The following is a 22,705-nucleotide window of genomic DNA, read 5'->3' as shown; positions in this document are numbered from 1 at the left end:
CTATATTATATAAGTAACCAATGTAAAAAAAGACATACTTATTTCGTTGAAGGAGTGTTATTGAGATTATAACTTTTGTTTAAAATAAAATAAAATATGAATGACTTGGAGAAGATTGATGGGATTATGAGTATGCCCAGCTCAACGAGCACAAATTTTGTGTCTGTTTCTTTTATTTGCGGTACGGTAAGAGCCTACGGTTTATTAAGGCAATGAATCCGCGCTGTACTCATACTAAAAACACGGGAAAGCAGTCATCAACTTCTTTACAAATGACCCTTAATGTAGGATACAAATTTGGAATATGTTTTTGTAACAAGAATTTCTGGTCTCCTTGTTCAAACTTTGGTTCAAGTTCCTCGTTTGTAAATATTTCAATAAGCTACTCCTGCATTAGTACGGATTCGTCTGTGATTTGAGTAGGCTGTGTCCAGGCGCAAAAGGGTTCAATACCCAGTCGGAAATCCAAATGAAGAATGTCTTCATATATTTAGTTTAAAGTCGTCATAATATAGTTCGAAATAGACATTTAACAGTAGTGAGCGGCGAGTTGGTTGTTAATGAAATTATCCGATCGGATAAACTGGCTTTAAGTGATAAATGTTATTTTTATTGTATACAATTTTCATCTTTCTGCGGACCCCCTTCGCTCGTCTCGCGGACCCCTGGAGGTCCGTTGTCAACAGTTTGAGAATTACTGATTTAGAGTAGGCCTATATAGGCCTATATGTACCGAACATTAGATAAGTAGACGCTTTTTTTTTTTTTTTGTAAAAAAAAAAATAGGTGCCGGTACTCAGTGATGGATTGCCTAACTTTTAAATTTATTAAATTAATAATAAACGTCGTTAAAATGAAAAAAAAAATTTCAACACGTTGAAAAAGGTGCGGTAAATATATGCCTTACCGGTGCATACCATCACAAAAAAGCACTGTATATAGGTATGTGGTACGCCTTTTTTTTTTTTTTTTTAAGGGGAAACCACTCTAACATAAAATTTAGAATAATATTACTTTTATTTCGTCTCTTGTAAACAACTTAATTTACCTGGATATTCTAGATCTATTCTCAATTCTGTTGACATTGCTTACTCAACTTACTGTGGCTGGGCTCTAAAATTCTAGTCTGGATCTAGATCCTGACTAAAATGATTAGATTTTAATAGATTTATATGTCATATGATATATATTATAATAATAATATATACTTTTGTCTTTTCCTTGTTCTACTCTGTCGACTCTTGCCACTCTTGGTATGGCAACATCAGTTACATCTACATTCTGATTGAGTAACATTCATTCATTATAAATCATTATTCATAGGTTTACAACAGTTACATACTTTACATAGATCTAGATCTATATTTTATAAGTAGTATAATCTAGATTCTAGACTATAGTAATAGTGTAGTCAGTATAACTATATAGAGTAGTATAGAGTAATAGACTTAGAGTAGAGTTAGATAGCCTTAGCCTTAGTAGTTAGTATAGACTCGGTATAGAGTATAGACTATATATAGCACTATCACTAGGAGACATTTAGGACATATGTCACATATAATATGATATATTTTACATATTTAATATTACTATTAGATATTATCATCATCATTCCTTTGGGTTAATCATGGAACATAGGGCCTCGACAAAAACATGCCACTCTCTACGGTCTCTTGCTAGATTTTTTATGGTTTCCCAGCTCTTCCCGGTCCTCTCAGCTTCTTCTAGCACACTGCGTCGCCATGTTCTTTTTGGTCTTCTTCTGCGTCTTGTTCCCTGGGGGTTCCACTCTAAGGCCTGCCTAGCTCTGTTGCTGGTATCTTTTCTAAGGGTGTGACCAATCCATCTCCACTTCCTCTCTAAGATCTGCACTTCTATATTTTTCTGTCCACTCATCTCCCACAGTTAGGTGTTTTCTACTTTGTCGTACCAGTGTATTTTTAGTATATTTCTCAGGCATAGTGGATGAAAGTCTGTACTTTTTTTGTTGTTGCTTCAGTTGTTCTCCATGTTTCAGAACCATATAGTAGGACAGCCTTGATATTAGAGTTAAAGATTGTTAGTTAAGTCTTGTTTGAGATGTGAGGAGATTTCCAGGTTGGTTTAAGCTGTGTACATTTTTGACGCACTAGATTTATATGGCATTTAATATCTTCATCTGTTCCACCTGAAATACTGACTACACTCCCAAGGTATATAAAATTTTCTACTTGGTCTATTGTCTGAGAATCCAGTTCTATGTCTCTGATTTGTTTATTGTTTACTTTAAGTACTTTTGTTTTTGGTGGTTTATTTTGAGGCCTACTCTTTTTCCTACTTCGCTTAAAGCTGTGACCTATTCTTGCATAAAATCCTGTAGTCTGTGTGATAATAGGGCTATGTCATCAGCAAATTCCAGATCTTCCAGCTTTTGTGTGAGAGTCCATTGGATTCCTTTCCCTGTGTTAGAGAGGCTTCTTTTGTTACCCAATCCAATACCTACTAGAAGGAACAGGAGTGGGGAAAGAAGACATCCCTGTTTGACTCCTGTTTTGACTGGAAATTCCTCTGACAGCAGCCACAGTGGGTTACTTGGCAGGTGAAACCATCATAAAGGTTCTTGATTATGGTTATTATTTTATTTGGGATCCCGTAATGTCTCATTACAGTCCAGATAGATTCTCTGTCGACATTATCAAAAGCTTTTTCAAAGTCGACAAATGTTGCATAGAGAGGAGATTGCCATTCAACACATTGTTCTACAATTATTCTGAGTGATGCTATTTGGTCAGCACAAGATCTCCCTTTTCTGAATCCGGCCTGTTCTTCCCTTAGGTGTTCATCGCATGGTCCCTTTATTCTGTTTAGTAGGATTCTTCTGAAAATCGTGCTTGGTACTGACAACAAAGTGATGCCTCGCCATTTCTCACATTGTGATAGATCTCCACTCTTTGGTATTTTTATTAGCAAGCCCTTTTTCCACTCACCGGGAGGTGTTTCTGTTAACCAAATTTTGTTGAATAGTTTATGCATTTGGTCAACTATTTCAATTCCTCCTTCTTTTAGGACTTCGGGTGGTATGTTGTCAATTTCAGCAGCTTTACCTGTCTTCATTTGTTTGAGTGCATTCCTTATTTTTTCTTTTGTTATTTCTTCCATGTTTATGTCTAGTGTTGGTCCTGCATTTAGATCTGGTGGATTTCATGATTTGGGTCTATTGAGCACTTCATGAAAATATTCTTTCCATCTTTCAAGTTGTTCATTTATTGAAGAAAGTAGTTTACCATATTTGTCTCGGACTGGAACATTGCAATTAGCCTTTTTGGTACTGAGAAGTTTGGTGATTTTGTACAGTTGTTTTATATCTCCTTTACCTGCTGCTTCTTCTGCCTGTTCTGCCAGATTACTGTAAAATGATTGTTTGTCCTGTCTGAGCATTTTTAGATATTACTATAATTAAATACATTATTTATATAATAATAATATAGTAGATCTATATCTATTTCAAAGATTTTTCATAGCAGAAATTAGTAGAATTTTACTAGATTACTACATGATAGATCTAGACTCTAACTGACTCTAACTCTAGAATAGATTCTAGATCTATATTTATATATATATCAATATATCTTTAATCTATATATATAAAAATATAGTCAATATAGATCTAGATCCTGACATCTCAACTCCAGTAGTTTGTATGAATGTTTATAAGTATAGAGTATAATAATACATAGTATCATCTACTACTCTAGTCACTCTAGTCTAGACTAGATCTATTAGATCGAGTCTAGATCTAATTTAGGACAGACTTAGAATAATTATAATAAGAATCTAGATCTCTAGGACTAGAATCATCATTTGACAATTCTTTTTGGTAATTTCGATTGACGATTCTAGACGATCTTCTATTTGGTAGAACATGTACATGGATAAAATTCAGCTAAATTTGAAACCATGAGTAAATATTAGATCTACATTCTTCCACAAGCTTAATGACATATAAATATTTTATCATCCGATGTATTGAAGGCATGGGCATTATGTGACATACCACGTCCTAACTTTTTTCCTGAGCACAGCACAAGTACATCATACAAACTAAATACATAAAACTGTCATAATTGTTTCTCAACATTTGGCGAATCAAATCAATAACTTCAACAATCAATAATAAATCATTGTGGCTGATTCTGATATTCAGCTACAGTCCATGGTTGACAAACTATCTGCTGCTTGCCAGAAGTTCGGCTTAAACATCAGTCAAAGCAAGACTAAGATACTTGTCCAAAACACAAACACTGCACCTCAAGTAAGCATTAATGGCCAACCACTAGAAATTGTTGATCACTATTGTTACCTTGGCTCCATCATATCCAACAACACTCTACTGGATAAAGACATATACAACAGGATAGCCAAGGCAATGGCCACCATGTCACGGTAGCAGAAAAGAGTCTGGGACAACATATTGCTGACTAGCAGTACTAAAGCCCTAGTCTACCGGACCTGTGTGTTGAGCACCTTGCTGTACGGAAGTGAAACATGGTCAACCTACTCATGGCAGGAAAAAAAGCTGAATGTCTTCCACCTCCGATGCCTAAGGCGGATCTTTAAAATAAGGTGGCAAGATAAGATAACCAATGAGGAAGTGCTACATAGAGCAGGATGCCAGGACATCCGCTCTGTTATCAGCAGCAGACGCCTTGGCTGGCTTGGCCACGTTCGTAGAATGCCAGTAGGTCGACTTCCACAGGACATCCTGTATGGCGATCTAATAGAAGGCAGGAGAGCCGCTGGTCGCCCTCTTTTACGTTATACAGATGTATGCAAACGCGACATGAAGCTCTTCAAAATCGACACTGGCAACTGGGAAGAGGTGGCACTGGACAGATCCACATGGAGAGAGAGCATAAAGGAAGGGTCACGGATTGCAGATGTCATACACAACAGAAGCAGAAAGAAGGGTGAAAATGCAACGGCGCCTGGTGATTATATATGCCCAACCTGCGATCGCAGCTGTGTATCAAGGATTGGCCTCTTTAGTCACACAAGAAGTTGCAAAGGGAAAAGATCGTCTCTCGAGACGTAAAATGCCACAGAATAAATCATTGATCTTTTTACCTTTACCTTTGATCATTGATCAAGAGGGGAATAAAAAAGTTGTCAAAAAAAAAAGGCTAAACATGTTGGGTTAATCTCCTTATAACATTGTCTTGGATTTTTTTTCTAGAATCTATATAAGTTAAATGGTAACCTAAGTTTTAAGAAAAAAAATTTAAATTTATATTCTTCTATTATTTTTTTTTTGGTCAACTAATCAATAAATAAATTTAAAAATGTTAATTTTTTTTTCTTTACAGGCATATATGGACAACACTATAGATGCATTTGATTTGATTGGCTTTAAAGAGAGCTTAGGCTCAGATGAACAGTTTTGGAAAAGTTGCAATGATGAAGAAGATGAAGATGAATGTGAAGAATTCACTGAAGCTGAATTAGCCAGTAAGTAAGACAGATAGAGCTACTCTCAGGAAATAATAGTATAATAGAATAAATTATATTGCTTTGAACTATAAAGAAAGTAATGTTTATCTTATCTTATATAATACAGACGTTACTTCAAAAAAGATGATTACGTCCTATGCGTCATGCATTTTGTCATGCATATTAACCAATGACTTAAATGTTTACTTTTGAGACCTAGAGTTACTGGTTAATCATGGTATAGAAAATAAATACAAAGATGTCATGTGGCTAGCACAATGATCAAAAGCATTTATTTATAGTGTTAGTTCTAGGTGCATCATCTTAAGTTTTTCAATATGAAATTTAAAACTCCTGACTTTGATAGAGAATTCTAACTTACATCTATTAGTGTCACACGTAATAGACTCATCATCATAAGGACAGGAGTTGTTTGAATTTTAAAGTATTTCCACCCTAAACAATACATGTTTAAGCAAATTGTACTTTTTCATTACCTAGACAATCCAGATAAAAGAATCCTGTGGGCTGCTGAAAATAACAGATTAGATGTAGTTCAGGAGATTTTGGCTTCAGAGCCACACTTGGTTAAAACCTGCGACTCTGACTTGTATACTCCCCTTCATAGAGCTTCATACAACAACCATAGAGATATGGCTGAGGTGACAATTAATTACATTGAGTTAAAATATTTTTTTACTAATTGATTCTTGACATACCGTATCTATATCATTTAGGTCATATAATCTACTAGTTATAGGAGTCTTTCACATAGATCTAATTCAAATTCAGTAACTCCTATTACAATAGAATGCAGTGTTTGCCATAGTCTACTAAAGCTGTATGATGCAATAGGAAGTAACCAGCAGTTTTTTTAACTTTTGTATTAGAGCTATTCATGTGTCACTTAGAAATTAACTTAGCTACTCCTATTTATTTAAAAATTAAGAACCAGATGTGTACCGGTACAGTTTCTTTTTTTTTTCTGAAAATTTTTTTTCTTCAGGAAATTAAGCATTGAAGCTTTTTTTTTTTATATTCTTATGTTATTTCAAGTACCCGGTACTTACATATATATTCTTACTGATATATACAGGGCTTTTTTTGTGATGGTAGGGCATACCGGCACCTTTTTAAAAAAAATAATTACTTTTCTTGTATTTTAACATATATTATTAATTTTTAGTACCGTAGGTAAGAGTTAGGCAATCAACTACTGAGTACCGGCACCTAATCACTGAGTACCCGCACCTATTTTTTTTTTTTTTTTTACAAAAAATAGCACTGGTATTAAAACAAGACATAATGTTCTTTTTTAATCTTTGAAATAGATTTCAATAAAAAAAATGCTTTGTCCAGAATTTTTGTTTGTTAAAGGTTAACTTTTTTACTTAGGACTTAGAGAAGTCTTCTTAAAACTGGAAATATTAAAAGTATTGATAAGATTTGAGTTAAGTGACATTTTTTGTTTAGCTTTTACAAAAGGATAAGTAAAATACAAGATTAAATGATTTTAATCTCGTTTCATTGGTAATTTATACAAAGCTCACTCTAACTGGTAAAATGTTTGTACCGGTACATGTTATTTCTCCCACACCCAATCTCGAATCAAGCTGAAATTAGCACAATTATTTCTTTTACCTGATAACATAAGAATCAATAAAAAATTACTTTTTGTTGATTAAGTATTGGTAATTATTTTGCTTGGTATCTTAACAAGGGAAAGTAATTGTTCCCGACTGATTTGGTGGTATAAGCTGAATTAGTTCTATTAGCCTCTTTAAAGTAAGAAACAAACAAGAGATAACTATAAAATCTTCTATTTTCATAGGCACCTCACTAGCAAGAGTGGTTAAACTGTTGGCTTGAGTCATGAGTTTGAATTCAGGTTGTTCCCCCCCCCCCTTTTTTTTTTAAATAAATCAGTGGTATCAAACTCATTTCAGCAAGTGGGCCACAGTGGAAAGTAACAACCATTCAGCGGGCCTCACCACAAAAAGAGAATGTTTTTTCATTAAATTTTACGAACACTACTGTCACTGCAGTTAATTGCTAAAATAAAGTTTTTATAATTATTAATAACATTTAGTGTAGTTTATTACATGCACAGGCAGTTTAGTTTACTAAAATAAGTTGACGTTGTCTCTGTCACTAATTAAAAAGCAGAAACTGTAGTTCCCCCCCCCCCCAAAAAAAAAAAAAACAACTATAATTACTAGGCCTGCTGCAGATAGCTCGTCACTCATGTTTCTGTCCACTCAGCTGAGAGCGTTTGGCAGAGACCAGACCATCGACGTTAGGCCTGAAGTCACGTGTAGTGGCAAGCCACAAGGTTGCTCTCTGATGCTTATCAGTCAGTCTTGATCGTAATGCTGTTTTGTTGATCTTTATTCTGGAGAAAAACTGTTCGCAAACGTACGTACTCCCAAACATCGCTAGAATTCTAGCAGCTGCGCAGAATAAGTTTGGAAACTTCTCTCTGGGAAGAAACTGGTAGAAATCTGGAACACCAACATCGGCGTATTTTTGCTTCAGAACAGTGTCACACTGCAGGTCTAGTAGTTCCATCTGGACTTCCTCTGGAACGTTTTTCACGTCAACTGCGAACAGAGTGGCAACAAGGAAAAACTGTGGTTCGAGAGCAATGAATTGCTGAAAGCGGTGTTCAAAATCTTCCAGTAGTCTGGAGAGGATGTCTACGTAGTCTTTCAGGCGCTGTGGTTCAACCGTAATGCTCTGTAGAAAAGAGAAATGAGCCAGGTTTCCATCTGCCAGCTGAGTGGCCCACAAATTCACCTTGCATCTGAATGATTTGATGCGGTCAAACATCACGGTAATCAGCTGATTTGTGCCCTGTAGTTGTGAATTGAGTGCATTGAGATGTTGCGTGATGTCAGTAAGAAAAGCAAGATCCGACAAAACATTGGGTCACTGAGCTGAGGTATGTCTCCGTCTTTCACTGCCATGAACAATGCTATTTTCCGTCTCAGTTCAAAAAATCTCTGCAGCACTTTTCCACGACTCAACCATCTGACTTCCGTATGATAAAGCAACTCTCCGTATTCCGTTTCTAAATCAGTTAGAAATGACACAAACTATCTGTGGTTGAGACCAGGTGCACGTATGAAGTTCACCGTCTTCACGACAACATCAATCACGTTCTTCATTTGTAGACTTTTGCCACAGAGTGCTTCTTGGTGCAGAATGCAGTGTATGGCTGCTAAAGGTCCCGCCAAGCTGAGCTGATACCGTTTCTCTACCATTAGTCCAACAAAACCAACCTTCTCTGAACACATTGCTCGTGCACCGTCCGTAGCCATTGAAACAAGTTTTTCCCACGGTAGCCCACACACCTGACAATACAAACTTCAAGTTCTTGAAACACGTCGCATCCATTCGTCGTTCCTTTCATGGCTAGTAAGTCCAATAGCTCTTCAACAATGTTCAAGTTTTCGTCGACCCCACGAATGAATACGGCACAGTATGCGGTGTCTGTTACACCAGTAGACTTGTCCACTGCAATGGAATATACTACAAAGTCTTTTGCAGCGGCAATCAGTTGCTGTTGAACATTTGTCGCTGACTCGGTGATCCTGCTTGCAACTGTGTTCGCAGACAAACTTATGCCTTCGAAGTTTCTTTTTCTCGGGGCAGATAATTTCACACGCCTGTAGCATACACTCTTCTACAAACTGGCCTTCAGTGAATGGTCGTGATGCCATCTCGCTAACAACAAAGCTTGACTTCACAGAATCTTCGCTTGCTCTGGGCGGACACCTCATTTAATGATTTGTGCAGTTGTAAATCATTTAAAGGCTTATATGTGATCATTGTAAATTTTATCTAATTTTTTTGAATTCGCGGATGTGGCCGCGGGCCACACAAATTTGTTACATGTGGCCCGCGGGCCACGTGTTTGAGACCCCTGAAATAAATGCTTTAAAAAAAACAGATATTCCTTTCTCCTCCCCACCCAGTCCAAATAAATGACAGGATCATAGTGAATTGAGAAAGCTATAATTGCACAGATTTATTGATGTAGGTTTAGATCTATTACAAATTTAATTACACGACTGATCCAAACTAATTGATACAATTACACTTCGAATAAGCTTTTTTTTTTTTTAAAGAAAAAGTATTTTTTAAATTCTTCTTCCTCGTTCTCATTATGTTGGAGCGTTCAGATGACTAGACCAATTCATGAGATGAACTGCACTGTGGTTTCCCAATCAGGGAGATAATTCTATGTTGAAAATATTAATTGTGAAAACAAGTAATACAATAGTATGTATCTCTTGCTTTTAGATGTTTACACTAATGAATATTTCAGAAATGTTCATTCTAAACTTGGTAAAAAAACTATATCGTTCACAGCTTCTTTTATCTCATGGTGCTGATGTAACATCTAAAACTGCTGATGGCTGGCAACCATTGCATAGTGCTGCTCGTTGGAACTCTGTTGAAACTGCCCAGTTGTTGATAGATGCTGGTGCTGATGTTAATGCTCAGACCAATGGAAGTTTGACGCCATTGCACATGGCTGCATCAGAACCAGAAAATAGGCAAATGCTGGAGCTTTTGCTTAACTGCCCTTTCATAGACACAAGTATCAAGTCTAAGGCTGGAGAAACTGCCAGAGAGATTTGTTATAGGTGCAGCCCAAACTATAAACTCTTTGATCTGACAGATGAATGCATTAACATGTTTCCTACTTCATCATAGATTGATTCAGAAAACATTTTGTATAATAAGTAAACTATATTTATACAAGATAAAATGTATAAATATTACATAAGTAATGAAACAAAATATTAAGAATACTAAGTTTATTAACCATAGCACTTGTGAATATGTTTTTAAAACTCAATGTACAATAATTTATCTAAATTCTAAAACAACTAACCATATATACCGGTACTACATATTTGTGTAAATATATGTATATTACTTTAGATTTAATTCTATGTTCATTCCAACGGTAGCCTATTAATAAGTAATGTTCTTTGCAGGAATATATATGTTTATATAAAAAAAATTATGTCAATAAATGTTACTGGCAATCAGTATGTATATAATATACAAATTGTTTTTAGTACTCTTATTTTAGTAGTTCTAGGAGTGTTATAAATTTTAAAACTTTCCTAAGACCGGGCTATAACACGACAAACAAAAAACAATTATATAAATTGCTAATCATTCAAATTTATATATGTGAGTGCACGACTTGCAAAACAAGGATAGTCTCAGGAAAACAATGCACTTTTAAGTTTAAAAGCAGTAATCACAATACACACAAAAAGTGTGTTCAAGAAATTTTAGTGCTTTCTGTACAGTATTCTCCGATACAAGATTCTGCATTATCATGTTAACCAATCTGTGCACATAAAACCAGAAAGCACAACACAAAAAAAAAATGTTTAGGTTAAATAATAAATGTATTTTTATTACAACTACCATCATAACAGGTAATTACATTGTGCTAACGGATAAAAATGACATGCACACAATATGGAGAATATAGCATGAGGTGGTGAAAGTGTCTCTTTCAAAAAACCACTTATTCTTATTATCATCAAGTAATCCTTTAAACTTTGCTGCTGGTAGAAAACAGAGCAAGCAATCCTGCTGCAGATCCCACAGAAAAAGAATAATTACTAGTAGAGGTTAAGGAAGTGATTCAACAAACCATTACAATAATCTTTCTAACTTCCATTTTCTTGCTAAATGTTAAAACAATTATCTTAATTTATTCTAGTTTGGAAAAGTAATTTAGATTTAAAAATTGCAGGATATGAAGAAAACATTCACAGAAATTGAATGATAATTTCTAGTATTAATTAAAATAAATCTAATCTTTTTGAAGTGGATATTTTAGATTACATTTGCAATACCGGTAATGAATAAATTCAATTATCATTATCATCATCATCAAGCCTCACTTAATAAGGTCTTGAGAGGCTCCTTTTATGGCTTGGATAAAAAACCCGCCTAGCATATAGGTCTAACTTATGGCTTCCCAGACCTGTTAAGACAGAATTCATCAAGTTTCTTATTCCTCCCAGCATTCTGACTAATTTGGCCTGCACTGTGCGAAATATGGACAGTGGCCAAATACTGCACTGTGCTTGAACAGCTTGGGCTATTTAGGAACATGTCCCAGCTCTCATTGAATACAATTTCCCAATTCTACCATTTTGATTGTTGCCAGAGCATGATGAAAACTCAGTGGTTTTATGGTTTTAGTCTTCCCAATCCAAGGCCAAGGAGTCTGCAACAGTACTCATAGCATTGTTACCATGGTGCTACAGTGTTTGCCTAAACAGTTTACAGCCATGAAGCTGATATATTAGGAGGGAACACCATCTCTTTGCTACACCATAGTCAAGAGTCAACCACTGATTTTCACCAAGTGAGATCCAGGGAACTAGATGTGGACTTCATAACCTGCTCTTCCAAGGTCACTGGATGGGAAGACATTGGTGGCTTCCAATTCTACATGAGGCAGAATTTTCTAGAATGTGGTCTACTACCAATAAATTTGTGCTAAAACAGGTTAGTACCCATAACTTTTTCCTATGAAATATCATGCACGAAACAAGTAAATTAATAAAAGTCATCATGTCAAAAGGATACACAACTGGGTTAAAATTTTTCAAAAGAAAAAATGATGCCACGATCAGGAGCACTAGGTAAAGTGCATTATTGTAAAAGATTGAAAATGTTGTGGCTTCATAATCTGCTACTTCATTCTTTTTCCAAAGCACCCTAGGAGAAAAAAAATAATACAATGAACATCAACAAAAAAATTGTCTTTCTTTTTTCCTGTTAGAATACATACACACACACAAAAACACTAAATATTTTTAATACCTTTCATCTTTTTCTTTCTTTGTCATCTTTTTATCATCAGCAAGTTTCTTCATCATTTCTTTGGCAACTGCATCTTCCCTCTTTAGGGCGATTCTAGTCGTTTAAAAAAACATTTTGTTAGCCTGGCATTCATGTTTCAAGAGAAATGGTACTTAATACAACCTAAAGGCTATATACACAATACAACTCACACAAATAATACTTACTTGTGTTTCAAAATAAACTTGACATTACGATAGGCATATGCTACGAGGTAGGTGCTGATGAACGTTCCAAGGATGAAAACAATGGCTGACTGGTACAAGTCCATCTGGTGTATTCTCCAGAAAAGCCCTGATATTGAAAAAAAAAAAATAAATAGTGAGACTAACTTACAAAGTTTCATAATTACTCACAATTAACCTGAAAATAATCTTTGCTAATGACTCAGAACTAAGAAGTCTGGATGTGCCTACACTAACCAATAATTTTGTGACTCTTAGTTTAAATGTGATTTTTTTAGTCCAAAGTAAACAAATCTATTTCAGAGAAATAATTTATAATTAAATTCATCTCAAAAACAGAACCAGTAAAAAAATATAAAATAGAAACTTACATTATTAACACCTCTAGGGCTCTTTCCTAAAAGTAAAGTAGCTGTACCAAGTGTTACTTACTTTAGGAGACTTTACATTTTTTTAGATTTTAGGAGTACAACGAACCTTGATCAATAAAAGGTTCAATAAACTCGGTTAAAAAACTCTATCTAACCATATTAGTTTCATTACAATATAATATTGTTATGCTTCTCTCTCTCTTTGTCCTACTCAGGCGTTCTGTAAACACTGCTAAATACACAACACATCAAGAACCTGACAACAAGAGCTCCACAATAATCTGGTACTTTAATGAATGGATAAGTACATAACAGCCAATACTAGACAATTGGCAACAAACACATCAACAACTAAAATGTTACTCTGTACATCACCGTACAAAACTCTACTGTCTCTATCTCTTTCTGGACTCGTGCATAACACTTGAGGACTCAACCAGGACCGAATTCATAGCCAGCCTAACAGTCCCGGTTCCATCCGTGTCCTATCTTGAACTGCACTGCTTTACACACACTGACTGTGTCTCTGGTACATGCAGGCTTATGATCAGATGACCATAACAGTCATCATATTTGTGTGCAAAGTTCATACCAGTACTGTCCCTTTCCCTTTGAAATAACACACTAAACTGTACTGCTGGTCTGTGTCACAAATGTCAGCTGAGCACACACAGTTAACCCTATTGCGCCGCTAATAGGGTTATAACAATATATTGAACTTGAAATTTTAATAAAAGTACCTAGGCTAGATCTATACTTAATGATTAATGTATATATATTTATAGTAATTATAGACTAATTGATGGTGTAGACAAAAAATCCATGACATCTACATGATTTAAATTCTAGATGACTAATCTAAAATATAGTCCTACGTAGAAGTTCTAGATCTAATAATCTACTATCTATAACAAGAATCTAGAATTCTAGATCTAGATCTAAGTGTGTTTAAGTAAAGACAAAATTTGCTTATATTTAGAATTTAGAGTTAGACTAGTACTACTAGTATAATAATAATAGTAGCTAGATTAGTTCATTCTGACTAGTCACTATACATATGAGTGTTTCTCCAGTACTGGTTACAACTAGGTGTTGGTTCACTAAAAAGTCCGTACTTCATAAGATTGTTATTCAAATGTGACAATTTGCATTACATTGCATTAAGAAATGGTTAATCTATAAATTTTGATATTTTGAGCTCATAAGGTGCTAGGGAAATATTGAAATTGTAAAAAATGTGTGAAATTACTACCCAAAATGGCGGCTTTTGATGTAACACGGAACACCATGGTATAATTGAATTAATATCGTACTAAAACCAAGGGGCATAAAACTTCCATCTTTGTTGGAATATGTTAACAAGATCCTCATATTTCAATGTCATTATTTAGTTTTTCTCAAGGTTATCAAAATATTGATTAAACACGGCCACAAAAAGGCGTTTGAGGCGCATCACGATGTGTCCCACTTTATACGGAATTACAATCCTCTATGAATTGTAAACAAGAAATAAATAATATGCTCAACATTGCATTTCTGTTACAACAAGCATTAAAGATTTCTTTTAAAGTATTTTTTTTGTTAAAAGCTTTCTAAACAAGCATAACGAGCTTAAAATAGGTCGAAGTGTCCCAGATGAAGCGCCTGTGCTGCGTGTGTTAAGAATGGGATTATTTTTCCCACGACACTACTTTTTATGAATGAGAGTTCTTTTGAGCATCACAGGTATTGTGTAGAACGAAAGAAGTGCCGTTTCCGCTGGAAATACTAGCGTAGTAATTAACAGGAGTACGTAAACAATAGCGTGTCCCACAATTAACCATTGATGCGCCTCAATCGTCGACACGATCAATCGCCGGCAATCTTGCACAAAAACCTCATTTAATCTGTTTTTTGTGATCTTTTGTGAATCAACAACCCATCAGGTACGTAGATATTTCATTATTCTACTGAAATTTAAGCTTATTACAAATAAGTTTGATTGCAATATCCAAATCGAAGTGCTTTTTTTATTACGAGGTTACTAAATTTAACCATTCAATCATGACGTCACGTGAAGCGTCTTGAACACAATTTAGTCTTAAATCGTAAAGTTAATCAATTTTAAAGCCTGTTACTAAACAAAAAGTTTATATTTCTAAAACAATTATGTTGATGTAATAGTAGACGTGTGTAGGGATTTAAAATAATTAATTTGTTTTTATTTTGAGAAGTAAATTGGATTAGGCGTTGAGGCGCTCCATGGGACCCCGTGCCGGTGTTTTCCATGCATAAATTATGGCGTCACATGTAGCGTCTAATGCGAGTTCAGGATTTGTTACGTTTTCTGTATTCATGGAAGTTTTAATTAAGATTAAATGATTTTAATATATGTAATAAACTATTTTCATAATTAATCATTTTAAATGAACATTTTTTGACATCTTTCATTTTATATTTTTTGTAATTTTACTTTACATCGTTTGGGGCGTTTCAGTGGACACTACTCCGTTTGTTTACAAATGGTGTCCTAGTTTGTGTCTGTTAAGTCCAAATAGATTTTAGTGATAGTTTGTTAAAGATTTTACAGTGTCAGATAATATTAGCTACATCTAAAAGAAATAAAGCGGTACTGTTTAAGAAATATTAAATAATTAAAATTTACTTATTACTGTAAATAAGATTTAGAACTATTAGATCTTTCGTTTGAGGCGCATCTCAGACACTTGTCTTTAAAACTTTAAAGAGCTTAACTCTAGATCTAGAAATCTAGACTGATTAGACCTCTAGACCTAAATCTAGATTTACTCTAGATCTAGATCTAATTATGTAATTCATTATCTAGATTTACTCTAGATCTAGACCTAGATCTAATTATGTAATTCATTATATTATAGCTAGATTTACTCTTGAGTCTTGATCTAGACCTAGAGTAGAGTAGAATAGTCTAGTCAGTCTAGAGTCTAGATCTAATTCAATATCTAGATTTAGATCTAAACTAGATTATTAGATTAGAAATCATTAGATCTTTTATGAATCTAGACTAGTGACTCTAGACTAGATCATTTATGACTAGATTTAGAATCTAATTTTAGATTTAATAATATATTTTTCTTTAAATTGACCAGTATCTAGAAAAATATCTAGAGACTAGATCTATATTATAGACCTATTCTATATTAAAATGTAGATAGTATCTAAAACAAAGTTTGGTTTAACCTGCACTTAATTTCCATTGTATTGTTTATACAGTATATTCAATTATATTGTATTCAGTTCTTTCAGTCTACCACTGAATGATTATAACTTAAGTTAATATAATTAACAGTACTAGTCCTATACTATTGATTGAGTCTATCCCTATCAAGCAATTATGGGCATTACTAGACTAGATTTAAATAATGCACCAATATATAATATATTATATGTTTATGAAATTTATTAGTAGGCCTATATTATATATAATAGATCTATTTATTTAGATACTTATACATTTTTATAAATTACAGATTTCAGTAATGGAGTATCTGTTAGAGTTTCAAGGCGTCTACAAGCCAAGAAAGACTCTAAATTTACAAGCATCAAAGCCTGAGTCTCTAACACGTGTTGCTGTTTTAGAGCGGAGAGAAAAGGAAAGGTTGAGAAAAGCTGCATACAGGGCCTAGTTAAGCCCACATGAAAAAGCTTGGATAAACAGAAAACGCAAAGAAAGAAAACAGCAAGCTAATAGTCCACTTAATGTCATCTCAGCAGAGGTTGGTGAATCACTAGGTACTGGATTCCAGACTCCAGTGGCAAAAAGAATGGCTGTTTCAAGGGCTTTGATGAAATTGTCTAGGTCACCCAAGAAATATGCTGCAGTTTTTGATGGTCTCACACAAATATGCTCCCCAAGAAAAAGTAAAGCTGTCCATGACATACGCTTTCTGCGCCTACCTGAGAGAAGAAAGCTCATCTTTCTAAACAACATTAAAGAAAGTATCAAAACCTAACTACACTCCACCAGCAAAAAAAAAAGTCATGTCTAGTGCTCATAGACAAGTACTCTGCAGTATCCTTAGTAAGTACAACAAACTCAGAGGTTGTGCTACTCATTTCTAACATTTTGGTCAAGAAGTTTTATGTCCAAGTGCAAATCAGAACAAATTGCAAGAAAAAAAATGAAGTGATTGCATTGCACAAAATGCCTTGGAAACAATATTCATTTTTTACAGTAGAGGGGATGTCTCAAGAACTGATCCCTCTCAATCATCTGTTAGTGCTCAAACAGGAAAACGTTTCATGCAAAAGCTACTTAACATAAGATGCAGTCTTGCTTATGTGAGTTCTGTTTGAAGATTTTTCTTTATATAGAGGGCATTAATAAATTTTTGATCAAAAAAGGACACAGAGAGCTGACATTAGTAAATCCAGCTTCATCACTTGACTTAACTCTATGCCCAAGAACTAATGCCAATTGTTTTCATAAGCTGCAGTGCATTGAAAGATCATGTAGCAACTGTGGTGTGGATTTAATTAACAAGTATTGAGCCTTTAAAAAATTGCACGGATGAATTAGCAGAGTGGAGTATAGTATGTGGTCAAAGATGACGGCTGAGTATGTTCAGAGTGATGGTACACTGCAAAAGGTATCAAAGTGGCGACCAGTAAATAAAGAAGGATCTTTCAATGACCTAGTGAGAGGTATTACACCTAACACTATTGCTTACAGAAATAGAAGCTGTTTCTGCTATCCATGCAGAAATTCATATGGCAGTCAGTGCCTGCATGATGAAATATGTGGCTCTTGGAAGGTGTTCAAACTTCAAAAACAAAATGGTAAGTACTTGTATTTATTTATTTTTAAATAGCACTTTACAATTATCTGAGAAAAAAACATTATTCATTTTAAAATTACCTAATTGATTTCTAAATGAAATTGTTTCTTTTTCTTCAGTAGTGCAATCTCAGTCAAATCTTGAAGACTCTTTGGATGTCAGTCCCATATGCTCAAATTCAAAGGTAAAGAGCTTTTACATATAAACATTTTCATTGAATCTTATGTTACCTGTATTGTATAAGTTGTTTTTTAATAATATACCCTGCTAAATAATTTTAGACTCATTTTAGAAATTAAGTATTTCAGCCTCATGTTGTTGTTTTTTCAGGCCCAAACAATTTCCTTCACTCATCAAAAGTACATTGTAAATAGCTGTTTGATTGTCAAGTATGGGGAAATATTCTATCCAGGTATAATTTTTTGCACTGTGTACCTTTTAATTTCAATAAACAAGTTCAAAGTATGTTTTAGATTGAAGTATTAACTTTTCAACATTGCTGGTAATTTTTCCAACAGGAGTTGTGATAGAAGTCCTGGATGATCAGCGCAGAAATAATTTTTTAAAAAGGCACAGAAATAAAAGAAATATATTTGTATATCCAGAAGTGCAGGACATACAGTTAGTGTATGCAGACATGATTGTTACTGAAGTGATGTTGATACCAATGGCAATAGTTTGAGAGTGGAATGTTTTGATTTCTGAATTTGTCAAATAAAATTTGTGTACAGTTTTATGTGTTTTCTTTTCTTTCTTTTTTTTTTCAAACCTTTTTCTGTGTGTTAAAACTAACAAAAGATATAAAATATATATTTGTCAATAATTAAAAATAATAATGATCATTCACTTGTGCACAGATAAGACAAAAATGTAAACTTATAAACATTATTTAAAAAAATGGTGTCCCATGAAGCACCTGCGACATTTTGTGAAATTAAAGCAGCATTTTTACAAATGGGTACTTTATGACTAGAATAGTGAACTTAATAATAAGTCTAATGGATCACTTTAGTGCAAAAATAAAATAATTTCTATATTCTCACAGAATATCTTTTAAAAAAACTTTAACTTGTAGTGTCACAGGTGCTACGGTGTCCCAATTTTTGAATTGAGCTCAAATCCACTTTTTCTATGCAAAAGCATAAATTTCAGTATCTAAAGACTAATATCAATAAAGACAGTTATATTATGCTAAAATACAATGAATTTATCAATTGGTTGTTGTTAAATTATCAAGTGGTGTCCCGGTGATGCACCTGTGACGCAAATGGGGGTACCCCTTGAATAGACACTGCTGTCAAAATCTACATCTTGCAATTCATTTTCTATTGATAAATTCTTAAAGTGAACTGGTTGAAGAAGTGAATACAGTTGAAATGAAACCAAAAACTTCAACTTTAATTTTTAGCATAATGTGACACTTTTTGGCACCAGTACTGGAGAAACACTCATATCTAGATAATAACTCATAATCATAACTAGTCTAGTCAAGTCAGTCTTATTAGAGTCTCTAAGTCTAGTGATTTACACTGATTCTTATTTTCAACTCTAGCTAGACTCTACTACTATAAAGTCAAGATCTTGACTCTTCGAGTGTGGCCACGTCACAACAAAGTACCCAAAATACCGGTCTCGAAAACAAGTCTACATAAGAAAATATATAGAGATTTGGTCATTTAGTCTACATGATATCCTTACACATTGGAATAGCAGATACAATTAGTGCGTTGCCATAAAATAAAGCAGACGACTTTGTAGATACATTTCTACTAAAGTCTTGGAGTAACAATTCCTCTTCTCTGGAGAGCTTGTTTTGTTTTCCACCTGCCATGTTGATAATATAGACCGGAAAAGGTTGTAACAGTTAAATGTAATAAACTCCATTAGACATAAGATCATGAAATTCATAATATTCGATAAAAACTTTGTAAATGTGTTTTCATCAAATAAGGCTTCTAAATCTATATCTAGTCTATATAAACTAAATAGCCCTAGTAGCATTTCTAAATGTAAATTACTTTAAATTTAGTAGGCCTATTTTTTTAAATTTTTTTTGTAGAAATTATTTTTACAAATGAGTCTTCAAATCCTTCTGAAATTTAACATATCTAAATTTAGTGACATTTTGTGACTAGTGACACAAACTCAATGAAATATAATCTTTTATATATAATTTAATGTATAATTTAATAAATATAATTTATAAGTATAAATAATTGTATTTCTTGTTAGTACATTAGTTTCTCATAATTTTATAAACTATTGGTAAGTGGTCTTTAGTATCGTCCAGAAAAAGTTTTAAAAAAATATTTATTTATTTTGCTTCCATATCATTTTAAGTAAATATTTCCACTTAAAAACAAATTTCTTATGTCTAAATATAGAAATGACAAGAGATGAGTTAAAAGAAAACAAAAACAAAATTTAAATCACATCTCGCAACTAGATCTAAATCTACGAGGTTTTAGCGCCATTGCTATCCAATGTACACAAATTTTCGAAGTTGATGGTTGTCAAGTGTATGATAAACCTGGTGGGGATCTACTATCTACATCTAGAGATCATTAAGCCTATCTTTGTAATGTCTATTACTACTATTAGATCTATACATATCTAGATCTTCTAAAACTCTGATGACTAGGTCTAGATAAAAGGTAAACAGATCTAGATTTATTTTTTTAAAATTTAGATATTTTAGATCTAGACTTAGACTCTAGATAGTAGATCTAGACCTAGATTTCTAGATCTACATCTAGATCTATTAACTATACTATCTATAGATCTAGATCTCACACTCATCAGATCATCTAGTCCTAGTAATCTAGTTCTAGACTAGTAGAGTCTACTACTCTGACTCTACTGTCGTACTGACTAGAATTAAGAATAGATTCATTGTACTATTAAAATTAAAGTATACTATTTATTTACTTACTATTGACAAGTATTATTAATACTATTAACAATTGAGTCAATTGTCACTATTCTAGATGATAGTGTAACTAGTAGATCGACTCTCTAGATCTAGATCTAGTAATTCTAGACTCTAGACCAGGGGTCTCAAACTCATATCAGCATGTGGGCCACAGTGGAAAGTAACAATCAGTCAGCGGGCCACACCACGAAAAGAGAATGTTTTTTCATTAAATTTTACAAACACTACTGTCACTGCAGTTAAATGCTAAAATCAAGTTTTTATTATAATAATTAATTACATTTATTGTAGTTTATACATGCACAGGCAGTTTAGTTTACTAGAATAAGTTGACGTTGCCTCTGTCACTAATAAAAAAAAAAAGCAGAAAACGTAAGCGCCCCCCCCCCCCCCCCCCCAAAAAAAAAAAAAAGAAAACAAAAAAAAAAAAACTATAATTACTAGGCCTACTGCAGATGGCTCGTCACTCATGTTTCTGTCCACTCAGCTGAGAGTGTTTGGCAGAGACCAGACCATCGACGTTTAGGCCTGAAGTCGCGTGTAGTGGCAAGCCGCAAGGTTGCTCTCAGATGCTCATCAGTCAATCTTGACCGTAATGCTGTTTTGTTGATCTTCATTCTGGAGAAAAACTGTTCCCAAACGTACGTACCCCCAAACATCGCAAGAATTCTAGCAGCTGCGCAAAATACGTTTGGAAACTTCTCTCTGGGATGAAACTGGTAGAAATCTGGAACGCCAACATCAGCGTATTTTTTCTTCAGAACAGTGTCACACTGCAGGTCAAGTAGTTCCATCTGGACTTCCACTGGAACGTTTTTCACGTCAACTGTGAACGGAGTGGCAACAAGGAAACACTGTGGTTCGAGAGCAGTGAATTGCTTCAAGTAGTATGAAGAGGATGTCTACGTAGTCTTTCAGGCGCTGTAGTTCAACCGTTATGCTCTGTAGAAAAGAGAAATGAGCCAGGTTTCCATCTGCCAGCTGAAAGGCCCACAAAGTCAGCTTGCATCTGAATGAATCAAACATCACGGTAATCAGCTGCTTTGTGCCCTGTATTTGTGAATTGATTGCATTGAGATGTTGCGTGATGTCAGTAAGAAAAGCAAGATCCAACAAAAACATTGGGTCACTGAGCTGAGGTATGTCACTGCCTTCCATTGCCATGAGCGATGCTATTTCCCGTCTCAGTTCAAAAAATCTCTGCAGCACTTTTCCACGACTCAACTATCTGACTTCCGTATGATAAAGCAACTCTCCGTATTCCGATTTAAATCAGCTAGAAATGACACAAACTGTCTGTGGTTGAGACCCTGTGCACGTACGAAGTTCACCGTCTTCACGACAGCATCCATCACGTTCTTCGTTTGTAGACTTTTGCCACAGAGTGGTTCTTGGTGCAGAATGCAGTGTATGGCTGCAAAAGGTCCTGCCAAGCTGAGCTGATTCCGTTTCTCTACCATTAATCCAACAACACCAACCAAGTTTTTCCCACGGTAGCCCACACACCTGTCAATACAAGCTTCCAGTTCTTGAAACACGTCGCGTCCAGTCGTCGTTCCTTTCATTGCTGGTAAGTCCAATAGCTCTTCAACAATGTTCAAGTTTTCGTGGACCCCATGAATGAATACGGTACAGTATGCGGTGTCTGTTACACCAGTAGACTCGTCCAGTGCAACGGAATATGCTACAAAGTCTTTTGCAGCGGCACTCAGTTACTGTTGAACATATGTTGCTGACTCGGTGATCCTGCTTGCAACTGTGTTCGCAGACAAACTTATGCCTTCGAAGGGCTTCTTTTTCTCGGGGCAGATAATTTCATATGCCTGTAGCATACACTCTTTTACAAACTGGCCTTCAGTGAATGGTCGTGATGCCTTTGCTATCATCTCGCTAACAACAAAGCTTGCTTTCACAGAATCTTGACACATGTACCCCATCCCTCCCCATCTCCCTTTCTTTCTCCTGTTTCGCTAGCAGCGTGGCCAAACGGTCGGAGCAGCGATATAATGGTGGACAGATTCTAGCCGCTATCGACCAGCGTTAAGA

The 22,705-nt window shown here is 34.7% G+C and overlaps 3 protein-coding genes and 1 long non-coding RNA gene across 5 annotated transcripts in view; 3 read left to right on the top strand and 1 right to left on the bottom strand.

The window, feature by feature from the left end:
• Positions 1–1,012: 1,012 nt before the first annotated feature.
• On the top strand, positions 1,013–11,120 carry LOC106058982 (ankyrin repeat domain-containing protein 49-like). Of its 2 annotated transcripts, none has more exons than XM_056007991.1 (4): positions 1,013–1,124; positions 5,343–5,484; positions 5,968–6,128; positions 9,841–11,120. In XM_056007991.1, exons 2-4 carry the CDS (start codon positions 5,349–5,351, stop codon positions 10,186–10,188), a joined length of 645 nt encoding a protein of 214 aa, XP_055863966.1. In that variant the 5' UTR covers positions 1,013–1,124; positions 5,343–5,348; the 3' UTR covers positions 10,189–11,120. The 2 variants fall into 2 exon arrangements, with proteins under 2 accessions (XP_055863966.1, XP_055863967.1); XM_056007992.1 differs by lacking the exon at positions 1,013–1,124 and adding an exon at positions 1,255–1,289.
• Positions 10,883–19,595, bottom strand: LOC106059281 (translocon-associated protein subunit gamma-like). The gene is made up of 5 exons (XM_056007993.1): positions 19,426–19,595; positions 12,543–12,669; positions 12,337–12,429; positions 12,100–12,231; positions 10,883–11,120 (listed from the first exon to the last, which is right to left on the bottom strand). The coding sequence occupies exons 1-5, from the start codon at positions 19,556–19,558 to the stop codon at positions 11,051–11,053; spliced, it is 555 nt and encodes a 184-aa protein (XP_055863968.1). The 5' UTR covers positions 19,559–19,595; the 3' UTR covers positions 10,883–11,050.
• On the top strand, positions 17,725–18,460 carry LOC129922343 (uncharacterized). Its single transcript, XR_008774345.1, has 3 exons — positions 17,725–17,911; positions 18,058–18,139; positions 18,246–18,460. It is a non-coding gene; the product is annotated as an uncharacterized LOC129922343 (long non-coding RNA).
• Positions 19,596–20,322: 727 nt separating the features above from the next.
• LOC106057410 (centrosomal protein of 104 kDa-like) overlaps positions 20,323–22,705 on the top strand; it is a 37,647-nt gene continuing 35,264 nt past the window's right edge. Inside the window, exon 1 of the mRNA XM_056008435.1 lies at positions 20,323–20,381. The gene's annotated coding sequence lies outside the window, so the exon portion shown is untranslated. The remainder of the gene's footprint in view (positions 20,382–22,705) is intronic.

This window comes from Biomphalaria glabrata, chromosome 13, assembly GCF_947242115.1.
Source record: "Biomphalaria glabrata chromosome 13, xgBioGlab47.1, whole genome shotgun sequence".
Lineage (NCBI taxonomy): Eukaryota > Metazoa > Mollusca > Gastropoda > Planorbidae > Biomphalaria > Biomphalaria glabrata.
Note: the sequence above shows the minus strand (reverse complement) of the source record. Positions and strands in the feature narration are given on the sequence as shown.